Consider the following 23930-nt stretch of genomic DNA (forward strand, 5'->3'; position numbering starts at 1 on the left):
GAGATTACAGGTGCACACCACCACACCTGGCTAATTTTTGTATTTTTAGTAGAGATGGGTTTTTGCCATGTTGGCCAGGCTGGTCTCAAACTCCTGACCTCATGATCTGCCCACCTCAGGCTCCCAAAGTGCTGGGATTACAGGCTTGAGCCACCGGGCCCAGCCCAATCTTTTTCTCATATGCATACAAGCATGCACACATACACAGTCTTAGAGATAATTCCAAAAGGAAGGAAAACAGTCATAGTTCACAGTTTATTACAAATGCATATTATCCAACTCAGTAGAAATCCATGTACTCCAGAATGTACAGAAGGTATGCAATGTCCAGAGTGTCATTGTCAGCTCTGGTTTTATATATATATTAAATATATATATATTTTGAGACAGGGTCTCACTGTCACCCAGGCTGGAGTGCAGTGGCACAATCTCAGCTCACTGCAACCTCTGCCTCCCAGCCTCAAGAGATCCTCCCACCTCATCCTCCTGAGTAGTTGGGACTACATGCGCACGCCACCACACCCAGCTATTATTTTTATTTCTTTTTGTAGAGACAAGGGCTCACTATGTTTCTCAGGCTGGTCTCGAACTCCTGGTCTCAAGTGATCCTTCTGCCTTGGCCTCCCAAAGTGCTGGAATTACAGGCATGAGCCACTGCGCCCGGCCTGATTATCTGTTTTTTGAATAGTGACCCTAATGTGCTTTTCCAGTTCCAGTAACTTTTGATAAAATTTTTCAGCAGTGTCTTCATCTAGGTCCATCTGGAAAAGAAGCAAAAATAGAGATGTCTAGAAAGGAAAAATAAGATGAATAGTATTTGTATAAAAAAAAGGCATTCAATATATGAAATAAAAAGAAAGGAGGCAGCAGGAAAGGGCCATGGTGGCAGACACGTGGGGACTGTTAGGAAGCTGAGAGCCTGAAGACATACTAAATCTCAGTCTCAGTTCTAACACTCACCAAACCCACTGATGCTTCCCTTAAACAGCAAGACTGAAAGATCTGAGTTTTGCTATCTCCCCCAACTTTTATATGCCCAGGTAACAGAAGACACCAACCAACTGTGATATCAAAGGACAAAACAGAAAAATCAAGAGTTTTGTGAATTTTTAACGGCTACGCACTTCCTAATATCACTCTGGCTTAGTAAAAGAGCCCTGGTTTTAGCTGGGCTCACTGCCCTCTGGATATAAGACGATACTTCAGCCTCCATTGAAACAATGGGTGCCAGAGCCATGAGACTATGTTCTGGCTAGTGAGATGTAAATCATACCTGGAGTCTCTTCAAGAGAAACAAAGCATCCCTTTTTTCTTCCCTTCTTCCATACCACTCTCGAGCCACAAGCCTGAGAGCCATGCCCTAAAGATGGCCAGGTGGTGATTGCAAGGAACTTGGGTACCTGACAATTTGTGGACTTGCCGTGGCAGCCTGAGACTGCCTCTCTCCTAAATGCTTTTACATGCAAGAAATTTAAGATTCTATCTAGTTTAATCTATAGTTATTTTACATTCTTGTGTTTCATGCAGAAAATCTCAAGAGTATGTACAGGCAAACTTTCAGCCCTTTTAAAATAGTGATATCCTTTTTTCAAGCCAACACAGAGCCTAAACTTCAAGAACAGCCTCTTTGTTCACAAAATTCAAAGGCTAAAACTTAAATAAACTTTTGAACATTTTGAAAACAACATTTTTAAGGGCAGCCAGAGAGAAAGGTCGGGTTACCCACAAAGGGAAGCCTATCAGACTAACAGCGGATCTCTCGGCAGAAACTCTACAAGCCAGAAGAGAGTGGGGGCCAATATTCAACATTCTTAAAGAAAAGAATTTTCAATCCAGAATTTCATATCCAGTCAAATTTAGCTTCATAAGTGAAGGAGAAATAAAATCCTTTACAGACAAGCAAATGCTGAGAGATTTTGTCACCACCAGGCCTGCCCTACAAGAGCTCCTGAAGGAAGCACTAAAACATGGAAAGGAACAACTGGTACCGGCCACTGCAAAAACATGCCAAATTGTAAAGACCAGTGATGCTAGGAAGAAACTGCATCAACTAACGAACAAAATAACCAGCTAACATCATAATGACAGGATCAAACTCACACATAACATTATTAACCTTAAATGTAAATGGGCTAAATGATCCAACTAAAAGACACAGACTGGCAAGTTGGATAAAGAGTCAAGACCTATCAGTATGCTATATTTAGGAGACCCATTTCATGTGCAGAGACACACATAGGCTCAAAATAAAGGGATGGAGGAAGATCTACCAAGCAAATGGAAAACAAAAAAAGGCAGGGGTTGCAATCCTAGTCTCTGATAAAACAGACTTTAAACCAACAAAGATCAAAGAGACAAAGAAGGCCATTACATAATGGTAAAGGGACCAATTCAACAAGAAGAACTAACTATCCTAAATATATATGCACCCAATACAGGAGCACCCAGATTCATAAAGCAAGTCCTTAGAGACCTACTCAGACTCCCATACAATAATAATGGGAGACTTTAACACCCCACTGTCAACATTAGACAGATCAACGAGACAGAAAGTTAACAAGGATATCCAGGAATTGAACTCAGCTCTGCACCAAGCAGACCTAATAGACATCTACAGAACTCTCCACCCCAAATCAACAGAATATACATTCTTCTCAGCATCACATCGCACTTATTCCAAAATTGACCACATAGTTGGAAGTAAAGCACTCCTCAGCAAATGTGGAAGAAAAGAAATTATAACAAACTGTTTCTCAGACCACAGTGCAATCAAACTAGAACTCAGGATTAAGAAACTCACTCAAAACTGCTCAACTACATGGAAACTGAACAACCTGCTCCTGAGTGACTACTGGGTACATAACGAAATGAAGGCAGACATAAAGATGTTCTTTGAAACCAATGAGAACAAAGACACAACATACCAGAATCTCTGGGACAAATTTAAAGCAGTGTGTAGAGCAAAATTTATAGCACTAAAAGCCCATAAGAGAAAGCAGGAAAGATCTAAAATTCACACTCTAACATCATAATTAAAAGAAGTAGAGAAGCAAGAACAAACACATTCAAAATCTAGCAGAAGGCAAGAAATAACTAAGATCAGAGCAGAATTGAAGGAGATAGAGACACAAAAAACCCTTCAAAAAATCAATGAATCCAGGAGCTGGTTTTTTGAAAAGATCAACAAAATTGATAGACCGCTAGCAAGACTAATAAAGAAGAAGAGAGAGAAGAATCAAAGAGACACAATAAAAAATGATAAAAGGGATATCACCACCAATCCCATCAGAGAATACTGTAAACACCTCTACGCAAATAAACTAGAAAATCTAAAAGAAATGGATAAATTCCTGGACACTTACATCCTCCCAAGACTAAACCAGGAAGAAGTCAAATCCCTGAATAGACCAATAACAGGCTCTGAAATTGAGGCAATAATTAATAGCCTACCAACCAAAAAAAGCCCAGGACCAGACGGATTCACAGCCGAATTCTACCAGAGGTACAAGGAGGAGCTGGTACCATTCCTTCTAAAACTATTCCAATCAATAGAAAAAGAGGGAATCCTCCCTAACTCATTTTATGAGGCCAGCATCATCCTGATACCAAAGACTGACAGAGACACAACAAAAAAAGAGAATTTTAGACCAATATCCCTGATGAACACTGATGCAAAAATCCTCAATAAAATACTGGCAAACCAAATCCAGCAGCACGTCAAAAAGCTTATCCACCATGATCAAGTGGGCTTCATCCCTGGGATGCAAGGCTGGTTCAACATACACAAATCAATAAATGTAATCCAGCATATAAACAGAACCAAAGACAAAAACCACATGATTATCTCAATAGATGCAGAAAAGGCCTTTGACAAAATTCAACAGCCCTTCATGCTAAAAACTCTCAATAAATTAGGTATTGATAGGACATATCTCAAAATAATAAGAGCTATTTATGACAAACCCACAGCCAATATCATACTGAATGGGCAAAAACTGGAAGCATTCCCTTTGAAAACTGGCACAAGACAGGGATGCCCTCTCTCACCACTCCTATTCAACATAGTGTTGGAAGTTCTGGCCAGGGCAATCAGGCAGGAGAAAGAAAGAAAGGGTATTCAATTAGGAAAAGAGGAGGTCAAATTGTCCCTGTTTGCAAATTACATGATTGTATATTTAGAAAACCCCATCATCTCAGCCCAAAATCTCCCTAAGCTGATAAGCAACTTCAGCAAAGTGTCAGGATACAAAATCAAGGTGCAAAAATCACAAGCATTCTTATACCAATAACAGAGAGCCAAATCATGAGTGAACTTCCATTCACAACTGATTCAAAGAGAATAAAATAACTAGAAATCCAACTTACAAGAGATGTGAAAGACCTCTTCAAGGAGAACTACAAACCACTGCTCAGTGAAATAAAAGAGGACACAAACAAATGGAAGAACATTCCATGCTCATGGATAGGAAGAATCAATATCATGAAAATGGCCATACTGACCAAGGTAATTTATAGATTCAATGCCATCCCTGTCAAGCTACCAATGACTTTCTTCACAGAATTGGAAAAAACTACTTTCAAGTTCATATGGAACCAAAAAAGGGCCCACATTGCCAAGACAATCCTAAGCCAAAAGAACAAAGCTGGAGGCATCACACTACATGACTTCAAAACTATACTACAAGGCACAGTAACCAAAACAGCATGGTACTGGTACCAAAACAGAGATATAGACCAATGGAACAGAACAGAGCCCTCAGAAATAATGCCGCATATCTACAACTATCTGATCTTTGACAAACCTGACAAAAACAAGAAATGGGGAAAGGATTCCCTATTTAATAAATGGTGCTGGGAAAACTGGCTAGCCATATGTAGAAAGCTGAAAATGGATCCCTTCCTTACACCTTATACAAAAATTAATTTGAGATGGATTAAAGACTTAAATGTTAGACCTAAAACCATAAAAACCCTAGAAGAAAACCTAGGCAATACCATTCAGGACACAGGCATGGGCAAGGACTTAATGTCAAAAACACCAAAAGCAATGGCAACAAAAGCCAAAATTGACAAATGAGATCTAATTAAACTAAAGAGCTTCTGCACAGCAAAAGAAACTACCATCAGAGGAAGGCAACCTACAGAATGGGAGAAAATTTTTGCTATCTACCCATCTGACAAAGGGCTAATATCCAGAATCTACAATGAACTCAAATTTACAAGAAAAAAACAAACAACCCCATCAACAAGTGGGGGAAGGATATGAACAGACACGTCTCAAAAAAAGACATTTATGCAGCCAAAAGACACATGAAAAAATGCTCATCATCACTGGCCATCAGAGAAATGCAAACCAAACCCACAATGAGATACCATCTCACGCTAGTTAGAATGGCGATCATTAAAAAGTCAGGAAACAACAGGTGCTGGAGAGGATGTGCAGAAATAGGAACACTTTTACACTGTTGGTGGGAATGTAAACTAGTTCAACCATTGTGGAAGACAGTGTAGTGATTCCTCAAGGATCTAGAACTAGAAATACCACGTGACCCAGCCATCCCATTACTGGGTATATACCCAAAGGATTATAAATCATGCTGCTATAAAGACACATGCACATGTATGTTTACTGCAGCACTATTCACAATAGCAAAGACTTGGAATCAACCCAAATGTCCATCTATGATAGACTGGATTAAGAAAATGTGGCACATAATACAGCATGGAATACTATGCAGCCATAAAAAAGGATGAGTCCATATCCTTTGTAGGGACATGGATGAAGCAGGAAACCATCATTCTCAGCAAACTATCGCAAGGACAAAAAACCAAACACCGCATGTTCTCACTCATAGGTGGGAATTGAACAATGAGAACACTTGGACACAGGAAGGGGAACATCACACACCGGGGCCTGTTGTGGGGTGGGGGTAGTGGGGAGGGATAGCATTAGGAGATATACCTAATGTAAATGATGAGTTAAGGGGTGCAGCACACCAACATGGCACATGTATACATATGTAACAAACCTGCACGTGTGTACATGTATCCTAGAACTTAAAGTATAATAATAATTTTAAAAAAAGGAAAGAAAATAACATTTATCTTCAATCAAGTTAGAGTTTTTCCATAATGGAACTGGAAGAAGCATTATAGAACACTTCTAGTTCAACCCCATCTTTTAACAGAAGAGAAAGCTGACTTCTCCAAATTAATCAAAGGTTAAAATACTTTCTTCAATGCATTTCCATAAAACGCTAATGAGTATGTCAGTTTGTAGAACTAAACATTTTCCCCTTGATAAACAAATCATTCCTTCTAAGTTAATAGATAGTAAGTTCAAATACACCCTGCTAGCCTAAAGTAAGCTATTAGTTTACAACAGAACTCCCCAAACGGATGTTACAGGTTATGTAACATTTGCTTTAAAAAAAATTCATGGTGAAGTACTGAAAACAGCAGGATAAAATATTTCACACACATTTCTTAACTGTTTCAACTTCTCACAGCCTTTACTTTGCTGATGTGTGCTGTACAAGTCTCTGAAAGAGGGGAATGTAATATGAAGCATGGTTCAATTTTACTTGCTAGAGGAACTGCTTCTTGCAAATCTTCTCAAGAAACTAGTATCCCACAGAACATATTTTGAAAAACCTGGAAGGTTCACTTTTAGTGAAGAGATAGCACAGGAAGCCAAGTGCATGGCTCCCCTTTTAACTCATGCTAACAGAGGCCAAGATCAATGCCAGTTACTTGACTTAACTGCGATAACAGTCACCTCAATCTTGTTTTATCTTATGCTAATGCCTCCTCACAACAGGCTGGACAGTGGAAAATCGGAGGCTGAAATAAACCTTACACATGACAAAAGTACAACAAAGTAGTTCTCTTAGTTTAAAATAAATTTTCTCATTCCCCAGTATGTAACTCTATGTTTGATTTCATTTTAGATTACACCAAGTCTAAAAAACACAGTACTGACTTTTTTTCTGCACATTATTCTGTTCCTCTTCAAAACACCAATTTATTAAAGTTGATAATTGTCACAAGCAGAATTGAATACTCAAAGGGAAGTTAACTTCACACAGAAAAACACTTCATATTTCACCCAACTTGCAACGTATTTACTGAGCGTCTACCATGTGTAAGGCAGCCTGCTAGGAAATGGGGTATGATCCTCCTCCTCACAGAGCTTACATTCTGACAGGGGAACCCGAAGGTGAACAAGCATGCTCTGCAACAGGTACGAGATGTCAAGAAAGCCTATTACAGAGGCACCCAGGCCTGGTCTACAGGGTCACTAAAGGCTAAACTGATAAACTGATCTGAAGGATGAGCAGAAATCAATCATCGAGAGGCTGAGAGCAGCTCAAGTCGGGGGAATAAGATGTGCGAGAAGCAGGAGAGAGCAGGATGAAATAAAATCAGGCCAGTGTGATGCTGGTGAACAGTGAGTACCCAGAGAAGGGAAGCTGGGGGGCTGAGGGGCTGGTCAGGAACACAGGCTTAATTCATCAACCCAACAGCAAACATCAGTGCAACAATGTAAGCACATTTACCTTCTGGGTCATAATGTAATTTCTTCCAAAGCCAGTGGTGGCACTCAGATATTTGATCAGAGGATTGAGAGATTCAGGCTTTTGGTGGAAAAGCCATACCTGGAAAGGAAGGATGTGTCAATGATTTGTTTCTTCTGCCCAAGATGAGTGAGGCTGGTGGAGATTCACAATCAGCACTTTATAGAGCTCCCCAGACAAATTATAAACATCCTCTCAAATATCACCAGTGAATGGTTTGGCAAATATATTGAGAACCAATTAAAATATAGTTTAAAAGCACTTGCTTCTATAACCAATTTGTATTCCTACAATAAATGCATTTATTTCTGTAACACCTACCAAAACAAGAGCATCAAAGCCAATTCCATTTATGTTTTCCTTAGCTAATCTCAATTAAGTCAAGATTTAAGAATCTACTAAGTAAGTACTGCAGTGCTAGGTCCTCAGGTTTCCAAAGTGAATAGCAAAAATCCTGAAGGAGCTCAATGGAATGAGGGAGACAAATGTAAAGAACTGACTCAGATACAATGGGTTTTTTATGTAGAACAATTCTGATCCGTTAGTAGAGGCTGCCTCTGGAGCTCTGGGTTGAAGAATATTCAGAGACATCATGTGTGTATAGCAGAAAGGAGTATTATAGCCCATTAGTAATGTCTGCCATTGATGAGGAAACACATGCAACCCATTTGCCATGTGTGATTTAAGGAACTCCACTGGCTTCCTAAGAAAATAACAACTTGATCCTCTAAGAGAGGGAAGAAAATCTTCATAGAGGGGAATGGTGTTAAACCTTGTTGTCCTGGCTCTTGACCCACAAAATGCTCTTTCTCCACGGGAAATCACAGACTAATTGTGCAGTCACCGTCCTGCTCTGCCTGTCCCTCCAGCTTCCCATTGCTCTGTCTCTTCTCTAGCTGCTGGTGTATCTTGCCTCTAAAGAAGTGCTTTCCCTACAGTCATGGTGTCCAGTGCCATGGTAGATGTTAAACTTGCAAACTTCACTCCTAATGTTCTGCGCTTAGCCTTATAGTCCGCTTTAGTTCCAAACAGGACCTCAATTATTCGCAGAGCTTATTCTCTTTATTATCTTTTCTGTTGAAATTATTTCTACTACGAGTGAACCTATAATTCACATCTGCTAAGCCATCATACAAGTTATAAAAACTTCAGTAACATACCAGAGCTTCTGTTCCATTGTATGGTGTCAAAGTGAATGCATTTGCAAAAAAGCGAAGCTGCAGAAAAGAAAACAACAGTTATTTTTTGGTGGTTTAGAATAGAGTCACATAAGAATTATTCATTTAAATATTTTTAAAAACCCTGCCTTTCTGATTATAGAACACTTTTTAAGTAACAAAAAATAAAGAAGTCAAAAAAGAAACATCACTTAATCTCCATTATTCCAAATCAACTACTTTTAACATGAAGGCCTATTTACTTCTGATCTTTACTTTATGCCTGCCCTAAGGAAGAGACACTTCTTCCTGAGCCCTAGAGAGAATCATTTCCTAAAAGCAGCATTTTTCAAGATGTGCCACAGAAACAATGGTCCTGCAAGATGTTCAAATCACAAAACAAAAATATGGTTGTATAGTTACATAATACACAATTATCCCCTTCTTGGGAACTTTTGACGCACATGATCAGTTTGAAAACTTAGAGAAGTCCAGTTAACAGTGTTCAACATGGGTTTTCTAAAATTATATGATTACAGAACTCTTGGGATCTGTGGTGCATGAGCAATGAAACATTCCTTTAAAGAGAAGTGGACACTCAAATGGTAGTGTGGCAGTAACACTTAGAAATATTAAGCAGAGGTTTCACATTAAGTAAGTTCAAAAACCTCAAGTTAAATGGCATTCAGGTTCAATTCCTTAAATCATTTCCCAACCCTTAAACACATCTTCTAGGTCCCAAAAAGAGATTTTTATGAGCTAAGAAAAGAGGCATTCATCACTTACTAGCAATATTGCTGGCATCAACAGTGTCCATATAAAGCGAGGCAGAATTCCATATGTCAAATTGGTCAACGCTGTACCTGGACAGACCACATTGGAATAGAGACCCTGGGAACAGAGAGGTGTAGCAATGAGACTTTAACTCAGTGTATATTGACTCAGTCCAGCTACATGCTAGTTAATAAAAGAGGTATGTACATGAGCCAGAAGTCAGGTAATAAAGAATTTATGTTCTGAGTTGTCTCTGAAGTTGGGTAAAACATTTATGTTGAAGAATCCTGTATTAAGAGAACCCACTGTGAGAGGCACCCAGGATGCAAAAATTAGTGGGACAAAGTCTCTATTCTCATGAACCTTGCAATATAAAAATAACCAATCTTAAAGCTGGGGGAGAAAAGCAGGGCCTGGTTATCTGAGTTTTCCCTATTATTGGCTTAACTGAAGATCAGCTTCTCAATCATTACGAGCATTTAAGATTAAAAGATGTACGGAGTACAGTCCTTGCCTTCAAGAAGTTTCTGGCCTAATAAATAGACAGCTAAACCTAAAGTATGTGTCTGTTTCCCTACAGGTACGTAAGACCCATATCTCTAGCTTGAGGTGGGTGCTCCTGGCATTAGGCTGTATGTGCTGTCACAAAACTTTCTCCAACTGAAGATCTCTAAATCAGGTCCTTAGCCTAGAACTCATTTTAGAAAGTTCTACCCTATAAAGAGAGCCCCAATTAACACAGAGCTTATGTTAATATAAAGGGTCCTATGTGATCTATAGTTAAGCCCTGGAGCCCAGAGATCATGCCTCTTATTGGGATTTGTTTTACTATTTTATTTAGTTTAATTTATACTATACATTTTACTTTATTTTGATATTGACTATTTTAACTCATTTTTATCATTTTTAATCTCATTTTTTCTCTTAAATAAAAAAATAGGAAGTGCCAGTGTAACAGACAGTTCAATGGACAGATAGCACCCTGAGCGACAGAACCTGGAGGCTTTTCATCCTTTATTTGGTACTGCAGAGGCTTGGCACTGACTGACATGGATGAACCATCCCTGAGAATCCCCTTGATTTACCAACAATCCTCTAGAAAAAAGTCAAGAGCTAAGACTTATCCTCATGATAGTCCAAAAGTTTTTCCTAAGAAAACAATGTACTCTGCCCCTAAAACAGCTAATGAAAAGTTCTTATTCTAGGAACTTCCTAGGAACACTTGGGGACTATTCTGTCCTAAACGAAGAAATCTTCAAACTAAAATCCAGCGTTTCCAACATATATAATTTTCTGATGTTGAGAGATAGACAAAAAAGAAAGAAAGAAGACAATCTTAACCAAGACTGTATACTTCCATTTGTTTAATTATAGGGATTAAATTTTGATGATCCTGAGTATTTCTATACAGCTTGAGTGGGGGAGCATGCATGGATAATTAAAGTCTATCAGGCAGTCTATATAGAACCTGACAACATTTCCAGTAACACGGGGCTTCAAAAGAAATCCTGTAATGTCATTCTTTCTCAGCTGCTTCTTTCCTCATAAAGGCCAAGAAGAAAAAGTCATTGGCTGAGAACCAATCTCAACAGATTTTACAAGCAATAGCTAAATCTCCCTCTTTCGTAAAAGATAAAATCCCAAAGCTTACTTGATAATTGAGACTTAAATAGAATCCCAGACCTTTTCATGAAAGGAAAAGCTAATCCCTCTAAAAGGGAGTCCTCAGAGTATCAGGAAGCAGTTGTGACGAGTTTTTAAACATCTCAAGAAACTTCAGAAGGAGGTGCACAATTGGGCCAACATGCTGAGTCCAACCTGCAATATTAACAGCCAATACAAGAACATGTACACGCATGTGCAGACCACATGCGCTGACACCTACACACATGCACACACCCAAAACATACATTCACAAACACATGTGCACACACCCACAAAACCCATACATGTACATATGAACCCGCTACACATGGGTAGGCACACAAATACATACCCACACTCATGCATATCCACATGTACATATTTGTACAGACATATGCACACACAGACTCACATTCTGAATACAAAACACTGCTGTGAGTGCTTCATACAGATCCCCTTCAGTCAATCTTCCCAATAAATCTGTGAGGCAGGCACTATTACTATCCCTATTTTTCAGATGAGGAAACTGAGGCATAGGGAGATTAAATAATATGCCTAGGGTTACAAAGAGTCAGGATTCAAATTCAGTTCTAGAAAGTATGCTCTTAGCTTCAACTTTATAAGAGGCATGATTCAGGCTGGGTGTAAGCGCTATAATCCCAGCACTTTGGGAGGCTGAGGCAGGCAGATACCTGAGGTCAGGAGTTCGAGACCAGCTTGGCCAACATAGTAAAACCCTGTCTCTACTAAAAACACAAAAATTGGGTGTGGTGGCACATCCCTGTAATGCCACTCGAGAAGCTGAGGCACGAGAATCACTTGAATTCAGAAGATAGAAGTTGCAGTGAGCCAAGATTGTGCTACCGCACTCCAGCCTGGGCAACAGAATGAGACTCTGTCTCAAAAAAAAAAGGGGGGCATGATTCTAAGAGCCAGATCACAGAATACCACCTGATAAAGGTAGCAATTCCAGAATAAGCCAGGTCTAGACCATCACATAAGGGTTATATTTCTATGTCTAATTCATGATCCAAGAAGCTCCATTGAGGTAAAACATAATTCTTGATCATCTTTTTATTTCACTTTCCTCCTCAACCCTAAACCTGGCCCAGTGCCCTAAACATGATAAGTCTTTTGTAAAAAATGTTAGTGAAATTAAACTTCTCCATAGCCCCATACTCATACAACACTGTTAATCAAAGCACACAAAAGAAAATGTCCAAGGGGAAGACTGGAGATTTTCAGGTAAGAATTTAGACCTGGGCAACAGAGACATACAAAGAAGCAGTAAACCGCAGACCACAGTGGCCACAAGGACTCAGTATGACCAACAAGGGTCACCACCTCCTGAAAAACATCCTATAAACTGAGATCCTCATAGAGACAGAGCTCTGGAGTCTTACCTAAAACCACCACTATCCAGAAGGTTTTATAACTACTTGACTGTCCTATAAACGTCTGCTATGACAAACACTAGGAGGCAGCATGGTACAGTGGGAAAAGTCCAAGCTATAAAGTCAGACAGCCTCGGGCTCAATTCTGAGCTCTACCATTTACAAGTTGTGTGACCATCAGGTAAATGACTTAAGTTCTCGGAGATTTAGTGTCCTCATCTGAAAATGGTAATACTTAGACCCACCTCCATGAATGAGGCAGGTATTTAATGACATACACAGATGAATACAGCACCTGAAACACAGCAAGTACCAAAACAGTAGCTATTATCACTTTTAGTAGTGTCACTCTGTTAACATAAGTTAGAATTCCTGAAGAACCACAGAACGATGAATGAACTACCTATAACTATAATGTCAGGAGCCAATTATCTCTGCCCTAACACTTTCATATACACCAAATAGCAATCTAAACTACAAGAGTTAGTGGAAAGCCAGCTACCTTATTAGGAAATCAACAGCAGGTAATTAAGAGAACCCTCCTCTGCCATTTCCATATCACTGAGACAGGCCTTACCTGCTGGTTGAAGTTCCTGTTCAAAGCCACACTCAAAAGGTCAGTGGCATATTTGGAAGAGCTGTAGGGTTCCTTGCCTTTGCTGTGCTGGAAGTCCTCGAGGCTGAAATTAGATTTCCTTGCATTGCGAGATGATGTCCAGATGAGCTGAGATGGATTGTCACTGTGACAGAGGACAGGCTCCAGTTCCCGAATCTGGGTGAAAGAAAAAAAAAAGTATTAAAATATACTGGCAGAATACAGATAAAAATTTTGAAACCACTGTACTGTATGGTAAGAGATTAGGGTCAGAGACATCAGTATTAACTAGTTATCTAACAGAGACATGAATTAGTTACACAGAAAAACATTTATAGATATGTATACATACATGAGTTAGTATGTACATATATATATCTCTTAGTCTATCAGCAGAGAGGCTTTAGAAGACACTGATATCTCAGTAGCAATAAGCACCCAGATCTTGGTTTCTAATAACCATTCTCTGATAAAAGAAAACATTTGTCTTTAGAAAAGTAGCTGATTCTAGGACTGAACAAGGAAATACACAAGATGAGTCTGAAGCATCTTGTAGTGCCAGACAGTAAGAAACTGCTCAAAATGAAAGCTAAAACAAAAAGAGAAAACCGTAACGATGGGGGTGTGCCAAAGAGATACAGGAGCCAACTGAAAGCGTTCCCAGTGGCCAAAACCGAAAAAATTTGAGCAAGAAAATAAAATAGTATTTATAATTTCAAAGCAGAAAATACATAAACATGAGTCCATATGGACATAATAAATGATTGAATAAAGACATAAATAAAGGAGAACTGACAAATCTCCCTTGTGGAAAAAATCTAAATAATTTCTGTAGATAACCCACTCTCTTAAGGAGGTAGAGCACTAGCCAGTATGCATTGGCTGCACATAGTAACTTTCTTTCTTTTTCTCTTTTTTTTTTGAGACGGAGTTTCACTCTTGTTGCCCAGGCTGGAGTGCAATGGCATGACCTCAGCTCACCACAACTTCCGCCTCCCGGGTTCAAGCGATTCTTCTGCCTCAGCCTCCCAAGCAGCTGGGATTACAGGCATGCACCACCACACCCGGCTAATTTTGTTTTTTGATAGAGATGGGGTTTCTCTAGGTTGGTCAGGCTGATCTCAAACTCCCGACCTCAGGTAATCCGCCCGCCTTGGCCTCCCAAAGTGCTGGGATTATAGGCAGGAGCCACCGTGCCCGGCCGAACTTTCTTTCAAAAAGTAGAGTATGAAAAGGGAGAAAGAAAAAGTAACTTAACAATGGAGAAACCTGACAAACATTACCTCAAGCCAGGTGATCAAGGTTAATATCAACACTGAGAAGTCATACTGATAGAATACACCCTTGATAGATGTCATGAGAATGTCACTTTACCTCTGTGGCCTTCCTCCCAAAAACCACATTCTTCAGTCTCACCATGAGAAAAACATCAGACAAATCCCGATTGAGAGAGTCTACAAAACACCTAAGCAGTACTCCTCAAAACTGTCAAGGTCATCAAAAACAAGGAAAGTCTGAGAAGCTGTCACAACCAAGAAAAGTCTAAGGAGACATGACTGCTAAATGTAATGTAGTATCTTAAATGGGATCCTAGAACTGAAAAAAGACATTAGGCAAAAACAGAACCTGAATAAAGTGTGTACTTTAGTTAATAATAATGTAGCAGAATTGATTCATCTATTTTGACAAATGCATCATACGGATGCAAAATGTTAATAATAGGGGAAACTGGGTGTAGGGCATACAGAAAGTCTCTGTACTATCTTTGCAGTAATTCTGTAAATCAAAAACTATTGGTACATTTATTAAAGAAAAATCTACTAGGAAAGCTTCCAGAAGTATTCCATGCTCACAATAAACAAGGCAAATGCAATCAAGAAAACTCAAACATGAGATTAAATCAGTTAACTGGTTGCTCAACTATAATAATGCCCTGTACCCAGAGCTTTACAGAAACTATCACACCAAATATTAGCTTATTAAGCCCACAGCTTCTTTACCAGGATAAAATGGCCAAAGACATTGGTCTCAAACACCTCCTGAAGTCCATCAGCAGTGATCTTATCACCCTGGGTCAGCAGGCCTTCAGCTGTGGAGAACATATGAATCACTTTTCTGAAACAGCAGAAGATAATTGCATGACTTTTTAAAGCTTCTTTAACTGGAAATACTGAAAACACTTCCCGACCCATAAACTATACCTCCCTTGATTCTGTAATGACAGGAATAAAAATACCTATATCTCAGACTGGGTTATTGTATCAAATGAAATGCCAAAGACCCTCCTTCCCCCAACTAATTCACAGAAGTACTTACATACTTACAGCTCACACTACCAATAGGAACTTGAGTCTCTCAAAAACCTCCTGCTAAAACTCTCTTCACCTCTTTCCCAATCAGGTTACAGGTAAACTGTTCTAAAGGAATAATAAGCTATGCCAAAGGGACAAAAGTCTTTCTGTGCACAAAGTATGTTTAATTGTCAAAAAAAAAAAAAAAAAAAAGAGTGAAACAGATTTTTTTTTTAACTGGGAATTCTTGAAACATATTACTACAATGTTCTGCTGGGAGGTCAATTTAGTAGGTCAAGACCAATGCGGTGAGAGAGAGAGAGAGAGAGTGTGAGTGTCAGTGTGAGTGTGTGTGTGTGTGTCTGTCTGCCTGTCTTTCAATGGAGAAGAAGTAAAGCAAAAGTATTGGTATAGTAAGTAGCACACAGTAAGAATGCCTATTTATGAATAAGTGTATTGGGTCACAAAGTAAGATTTATTACTATAAATAAGAATTCTCCTGGTTGTGTTTCCACATTTTTGAAAGCCACTACGCTAATCAGTAATGAGAATCACCCAGGAAGACATTAGTTGTCTGCATCTCCCCAACCTACTGGTCAGAGCACCTGACATACAGCTGGGAAATAGTTCAAAGCAGCTTTCCTGGAAATTGGAGTCTCTCTGAGAACTCTGCCTAATTTCAAAATGTTCTTGCTAATAGGCATATCCAGGCAGACCAAAAAAAAATGACCTTCTAAACCATTTAGAATGCCCTGGAGACTTAGAATACCATAAAACACGGGACTTTCGGCACTCCCCACAAAAGAGGATTGCTTTTCTTTCATCAAACGGTTGCAACATCTCCTTTGTGTCTTCGACCTTTTCAACAACCCCTTACCTTTCATCCCCCCAACTTAACACACCAGCAAAACTAGGCAGAAAAATGAACACACTCCTTCCAATCAGTTCACCCATAAAATGAAAATTACCTTGAAAAGAGGCCAAAGAAAAGTGCTTTGATATTTAGTCGTGGATTAGGCATGATCCCAGCATTTAGATATACACAGTCTAATCTCTGAAACCTGCAAGTAAACCACCAAACAAGATTGTGAGTTGCAAGTAAAAACATCAGGACAAGATTGTGTATTCTATCTCTAGAGTGACTAGAATCAAGGAGGCCTAAGAAAGACAAAAAATGCTTTTTAAATTAATAAATTAGCCACAGCAAGCTCAGAAGAATTTACAGTATATTAGAGTTACAGCATTTCTTTCTCAACAGTTTTTCTTTAGCTACAGTAAACATTTGAGAATTCTTTCTTTGGTAGTGGCTTCAAACAGAATCTGTGGAGTCATCGTGGACTTTAGGTAAAACCTCTGATCAATAATTCCTTCCAGCTCTGTCCTCTCAATAAGGAATTGCAGCAACCCTCTATCTCTTAAACCCACTCTCCTCATCTTACAAAGTGTCTTGCTTTAAAAAAAAAATCCACATCTCCTCTGGTTGACAAGTAAAATTTATATACTATTGTTATTCACCTGACCTGATCTATTAATGCTGAAATCTGAATGCCAAAATATATAATAAAACAGAAGATCCACGTGGAAACCTTTCAGTGTTCATGGACAAGTCCTATGTATCCTAAAATGATGAAAGTTTGTAAGAATACAATGAGATTATAAGATGAATGGGGGTAAGGTATTCTTGTTGGGCTCCCCCCTGAATACCTGTCATGGAAGGGATATGAAATGCTGAGTTGAAAAAGCATTTTCAGTTTTAAACCTATGTAAGTCTTCATCTAAGACTTACATAGGTTTAACTGTACTCGTTTTGAACTAGGTTCAGGGCAGGTAAAGCCTGCTCTCATGATACTCACAGACACCATAAATATTCAGAATATCTCCTAGAGTTCTATGTACCAAACTGTCTCTGAATAACCCAAGATATTAAGAGTCATAGCTCCTAAAGTTAGGACCCTGAAATACATACATGGGTCTTCAATACAGATCACATACAACCATTTCTTGATCATCCTATAAATAATTGACAAATGACTCAAATTATTAAATTGACCATTTAAAATGCTGATATTGTTACCATCAGTAAGTGCCACATGTTACCATCATGTAAGTGCCACATGTTACCATCATGTAAGTGCCACAAAGATAGTGTGAGTTCATCCATTGTTGCTTATTCTATTACCTTATTTGCCAACTTTTATCTATGAATATTAACATATTTGGCTAGGAACAGAGAGGAAATGTTTAGTAAAGACATCAAATGAAGCTCTGGCTTCAGTAAAATGACATACCACTCATCAATAAAATAATTGATACATTGCTCTAATATGGATAAAACAGCATCACTATTTCTTACTAGTTTTCATCTGCACTATCTAAGAGAATGCTACAGATAGAAAGACCAGGTGTCAGGGATGGTGCTACTTGAGCCATTAGAAGGGATGCTCAAGCTCTCTTTAGCTCTAGTTTATTTCAGACTTAGAACTGAAGAGATCCATTTGAGCCACTGGGTGCAGTTTCTTGACATAAGTAAGAATCTATCTGGACACTTTCATATATTCCAAATTTGTGAATATCACTACAACCATCATTTCCTAAACTTGAATAACACCAACCATCTCAAAAAAAAAAAAAAAAAAAAGGCTGTTTTGTGGACTAAATAAATACCTCAAAACTTCACTAAAACGCTGATGACAGGTACCTGGGACAACTCACTTATCACCTGAAGTGCTCCCTTCTGCCCCACAGCCTCACTGCCTTGAATCTGTGTTAAGTTGCTAAGTAGCTTACGAAATACTAAATTACTAAACTTGCGATAAAGTACCGAATATCTTGAACCTTTGAAGGCATTTGGGAATAGTCAGTACTATAAATGTTAAAACTTTAGGTGTCAAAAGTAAACTGCATCGGAATGGGATATTATTAACTGGGAAATGAAGGTTCTTTTCTTCCAAATAAGAAAATATAACAAAATCTAAACAAAGCAGGTAAGAAGCCAGCTGGCTAAGAAAGTATGGGAAAAGAATGCCTGTAAACATGATTTAAAACTCCTAACTTCTCTCCACTTCATGGTTTTTATCTCCATAAGGACATTCAGTATACAGTTTCACAGCCCTGGAGACTCTTAAGTTATGGAGGAGTAGGGGATATGGAATATATCAAAATTTATGTGAAAACAGAACCTAGAAAATCTCCTCAGGTTTTGTTTTTTTTTTTTTTAAAGATGCGGTAGAAAACTAATAGTTCAGCAGTACTGGAGAGAGAAACCACATTTACAAAGGACTAAGGCCACACTAAGAAGAGCTGGAGTGAAGAAAACCAGCTTTCACTTTGTAACTTGTGCATTTGGAACAGGGAAATGCAAATGATTATCAATTCACATAAAATACGAAGTATTTTTATTCAGCAAACGTCTTCATCAAGAAGGCCTTCCTTGTTTCTACCCACTTCATTTTACTGTCCAAGGAAACACGGTAGTTGACTCTTAAGTGCCTCAATACTACAATATTTGAAAATTAATTATTCCAGATAGCCCTAGGGCAGCATAGACTAGTGCAGTGTTCTTGGACTTTTTCATCATAAATTTCTCTTACAATTTAAAAACAAATAAATAAATAAAAAGCCCTCTCTGCCCAGAAAAATGCATTGTGCACCTACATGCAATTTTGTGTTCACTTTCAGGGGAGTTATACATCTGAGGACTCTATTCCTTCATATACCAACTATTGATCAAATGTCTATTACATCCCAATTACTGTGAAGGTGTGAACAAATCTTTACTGGCCTAGGGAAAAAAAATCCCCCTAGGAAGCAGGGAGAAGCCCTGGGGTCTTGGACCCACCCAACTAATATAAGATTGGATGACCTTCCTAGGCATATTACCCTTATTTCTGTGTCTCAGTTTCTTCACCTGATAAATGTCACTCACTACTTGCCTTATGTACTTAATGAATTCATTATGTGAAGGAAAGATGTAAAAAATGAATTCAAATGTCAAACGAGTTACCTTAACGTAAGGCAGTGCAACCGATCACACATCAGGATGTACTCATAACTTAGTCTCCATGAAATAATTATGATCATGATTGAGACTGAAAATGTGGTACTGGCTGGGCGCAATGGCTCACGCCTGTAATCCCAGCACCAACTGATCACACATCAGGATGTACTCATAAATTAGTCTCCGTGAAATAATTATGATCGTGATTGAGATTGAAAATGTGGTACTGGCCAGGCGCAATGGCTCACGCCTGTAATCCCAGCACTTTGGGAGGCCAAGGCGGGTGGATCACGAGGTCAGGAGTTCGAAACCAGCCTGACCAACATGGTAAAACCCCGTCTCTACTAAAAATACAAAAATTAACCAGGCGTGGTAGCGCACGCCTGTAATCCCAGCTACTCAGGAGGTGGAGGCAGGAGAATCACCTGAACCCAGGAGGGAGGTTGAAGTGAGCCGAGATCACGCCATTGCACTCCAGCCTGGGCAACAGAGCAAGACTCCATCTCTTTCTTTAAAAAAAAAAAAAAAAAGAAAGAAAGAAAGAAAATGTGGTACTGAGACACAATGGGTCACCCTATACAGACTTCCTCAACATAACTGCTTACACTGCACCTGTTTCTTTTTAGGTTTTTCTTTCCTCTCTTATTTTATTAAGTGTTATGCTGCACAATCACATGAGAAAAAAAATCCCTCAGCAAGAGATATACCTTTGCTTAAGTTCCTTGGAGGCCCGGAAGACCGACTGCAGGTTGCTGACATCCACCTGGACAATGGTGACCTCAGCAGTGGGGTGAGAGGCCAGCAGAGCAGCACGGACAGCTTCTGCCTTGTTCATGTTCCTGCACGCCAAACACAGATGAAGCTCATCATCTTCCGCCAGCAGCCGCTTGCAGAGGGCCAGGCCAATGCCACTGGGAGGACAATTCAGACACAAGATGTGGGTTATCTGGGATGGCGTCAGGTACAGGCATTTCTCTCTGGTTCAGAAAACTGTGTCAACTTGACCTCCAATGAGAAGCCCAGATAGACAGAAAAGACTCAACAATTATTTAAGAAGGGAGGAATCCTCCACTCCAATAGTCACTTGCTTGAGACACAGTCTAGTTTGTGTTTTTCTCATCTTGAAAAACTTCAATGACACAATAACTAGACTGAAAACAAGAGTTGTTCTTTAGTTTTTCTATTACTGGGCTTTATCCTGCCAGTGGTTTTCATTTTGTACTAATTATGCCACTCATGAAAATGATTTAATATATCACCAGTAAGGGCTGAAAAGAGCATCTTATTAGCTGTTTCCTATGTGCATTTTGACTCTGCTGTCTAGGCTCCTCAGGGGCAAGGGCTCTACCACCTATTGGTATCATAAACACCATAAGGAGCACCAGAAATCTCTGATAAAGGAACAGATGAATCTTTCAAGATGAGGCATCGGTAACATGGCAGGATGTACAAATACCTCTCAACAACTATGATTAAATAATAGAAAAAGAAAGAACTCAACATGATTAAGTAGAAGGTAGGAATACACTAAATATTAGATGAGGACCAAGAAAGGGAAGCAGGGATGAGTACACCACTTGGAAACAAAGAACTTCAAAACCAGCATTGTAAAACCGCATAGGAGTGGTGACAGCAGTCAGACCAGCCTGGCTGATAGCAATGAAAAGCTGGGTAATAAGTTCTCTTTCAAGACTTAAGCTGATTCCAGGCAAATATATTAATAGTTAAAACCCAAAAAGAGCCTGGAACCATCAGTAATCTGTTAGCACCAACAACAAAGCATCAAAAATATTTATTTGTCCTCAAATGAGAACAGTAGGCATTTAATATACAATTGCACATTATCACAATATATGTAAAAGAAACAGACAAAATCAATTCAGACTTACTCAGTACCTTCCACATAAGAAGCACCAATCAACTGTTAAAGTCACTTGAGAGGGTATGCTAAAAAGTTGCCAAATGCAGACACCTACCAAGCTGGCTTAGTTAATATGCATGTGGTTAAATAATTGAAAGTGGATCAATCTTAAATGTTTAGCATGTCCTCTGTCTTAATCATTTAAAAATGCCAAATGCAACTAGTAGAAAAACGGTTTGATTGGCTTCATCCTCCACACATTTTTCACGGAAGTGCAAATGACAGGTAAAACAAGCAACAGAAGAGGCTGAGAGACTAAATGAGCAACCCTGGAATTATTATGAGCTGGTTATTCTGCACCCCAACCATGCCTTCATAGGAAAAGGTTAATTTTCTCTGGGTTTCTGAAGAGTATGTTAGCTCTCTAGCACTGAGCTAAATGGAAAGGGATTGTTTTCTCTCCACCGTCCTAATGTTCATGGGTGTTCAAATTTGTAGGCAAAAGGCTTGTACAGACAAACACCTGGAGTATAAGACATGATCACGTGGTCAGGAGCAAACTATTGGGCACTGACGATAAATACGAACAGTAGGCAAAGATGGAAAAGGGGCGGAGCCCGCCTGAGTACCCCATTCCCTTGATAACCTCAGGATCATCACTGCGACACTCATCACTTACTGACGCTCTAGTTTTCCTTTTCACTGTCATGTTTAATACAAAGCACCAGTTACTGAGCACCTCAAGAGGCCGACATGCCCCACACCTGCTGCAGAGACTCCGGGGAACCTAGGCAAAGCCAGGGGCGGGCGCTTCCGGGGTCCGTTCGTGGAGGGTCGCAGACCCCTGCTCTCTCGGACCCCTGATCCGTTGCCGCCTCTGCCAACCCAAAGGAGGCCTCACCTGCTAGCCCCGGTGATCAAAACCACCTTTCGCATCTTCGCGCACTCACACTTCCAAGCACTGAAGCAAACGCCGCCGCTGCTTTCGGAAGTCCTACGATTTCAGGCCGCCTCACCCGTCACCAATCAGAGTACGGCCACGCCCCATCTCCCGTTGCGTCATCGAGACTGCGCTGATCCCTCCAATCTCAGTCCGCCAACCGTTCCCTGCCCTCGGAGACGGCGTCGGGTGAGATAGGCCGAGGGGCGGAGCTGCGTGACGCAAAGCCCGGAGCCATTCCAGGCTCTTCTCGCTCCGCCTCGGAGCAGGTGTCCGTCACTGCTTCCTAGGGCTCAGCGGGCGCCTGATCTTTAATCCTGGTGGGGGCGTCACCCGGCCTAGCACTCAGGACAGGATCTGTGACACGCACTGGGTCTGTGCCCTGGCGCCTGAGATTGGCACTTCATTGCAGGAAGGCCTCACGGTATTTGCATCAGTGCCCGTTTTAGAGAAAAGGTTTGGGTCTAGGAGCCAAAGTTGGGCGATTATTATCTAATTTTCCACTCCTTTTTGGATGTATAGATCCAGGCATTGTGCCACTTCACAGCCCAACTTTTGATCCCAGACCTCCTCCTCTAAAGAAACTTATTTGAGAAAATGAGCACTGATTTTATTAAGAACTTTATGTAGAATCAGACGTAAATTACCAGTATTCAAAACTTGGAATGTGGCGTGGAATCAGAATCTCAGAATTTCATTCTCCGAAGTACTGAGAATGTGCTGTAACCTCCTGTATCAGTGCATCTCAAACTGTGCTAAAGGACCTGTTTTTGTTTCTAAGTCATCCCAGATGGGTGCTTTTAGAAAATACAAAAAAAAAAAAAAAGTGCTAGAAAAAGAAAAGCAAAAGGCATACAAAACACAAGCCCCGGTATTTTATTACTCGATTCAAGACATATAAAAGTACTCTGCCAAAATGAGGCAGAATAGGGTTTGGAGGCAGGGTACTTAAGGCCACTTCTGCTGACTTCCTAAAGCTCAATCAAGGAAAAACAGCAAGGGCTGGAAGTAGGGAATCTGAGACCAATTGGTGCTGGCTTCCCAAAGCTGGATCAAAAGGAAAACACCTGGGTCTGGGGGCCGAGAACCTAGGGCCAATTAACACCAACTTCCTAAAGCTAAACCAGAAGGAAAAACCCCATCTCCCCACTCCCCAGTAGCAAAGGATCAAAGGCTACTCTCCTTACAACCTTCTGTTCCCAGAAGGTTGGGCTGAGGGTTGGGCTGCTATTTTTCAAGGCCCGACAACGAGATGCAGATGAGCTGGGGAGGAAGAGAGTTTTTATTTCTGTAACCGGTTGCAGGGAGAAGGCCTGGAAATTATCGCCAGACCAACTCAAAATTACAGTTTTTCAGAGCTTATATACCTTCTAAGCGAACTGTCTATGTGTAAGTTTGCATTTATCTAAAGACATAAGTGATTAACTTCTTTTAATCTGTAACTCAGGTCTGAGTCCTGAAAACCTTCCTCTGGAGCCTCAGTAAATTTACTTAACCTAAATGGGTCCAGGTGCTGGAGTGATTACCCTTGTATTCTCTCCTGCTAAGTCATGGAGGTTTGAGGAGTTCTCTTAGACCCCCCAATGAACTTGTTTGTGGAGGCCTGGGGAGTTTCTTCAGACCACAATAAAACTTGTTTAATCCTAAAGGGGTCGTGTTAAGAATTCTTTATTTTGTATGCTTTAAGCAGCCCAGGAAAG

General features: G+C 39.9%; 1 protein-coding gene across 2 annotated transcripts; it reads right to left on the reverse strand.

The window, feature by feature from the left end:
- Positions 1 to 241: 241 nt before the first annotated feature.
- HSD17B7 (hydroxysteroid 17-beta dehydrogenase 7) lies at positions 242 to 22997 on the reverse strand. Of its 2 annotated transcripts, XM_054447475.2 has the most exons (9): positions 22192 to 22960; positions 20137 to 20340; positions 16401 to 16493; positions 15142 to 15256; positions 13124 to 13318; positions 9521 to 9625; positions 8738 to 8794; positions 7560 to 7658; positions 242 to 761 (listed from the first exon to the last, which is right to left on the reverse strand). In XM_054447475.2, exons 1-9 carry the CDS (start codon positions 22224 to 22226, stop codon positions 639 to 641), a joined length of 1026 nt encoding a protein of 341 aa, XP_054303450.1. In that variant the 5' UTR covers positions 22227 to 22960; the 3' UTR covers positions 242 to 638. The 2 variants fall into 2 exon arrangements, 1 of the variants encoding a protein (XP_054303450.1); XR_008493564.2 differs by lacking the exons at positions 242 to 761; positions 7560 to 7658; positions 8738 to 8794; positions 9521 to 9625 and having other exon boundaries at positions 13297 to 13318; positions 15142 to 15230; positions 22192 to 22997.
- Positions 22998 to 23930: the final 933 nt, after the last annotated feature.

The sequence above is a fragment of the Pongo pygmaeus genome, chromosome 1, assembly GCF_028885625.2.
Source record: "Pongo pygmaeus isolate AG05252 chromosome 1, NHGRI_mPonPyg2-v2.0_pri, whole genome shotgun sequence".
Classification (NCBI taxonomy): Eukaryota; Metazoa; Chordata; class Mammalia; order Primates; family Hominidae; genus Pongo; species Pongo pygmaeus.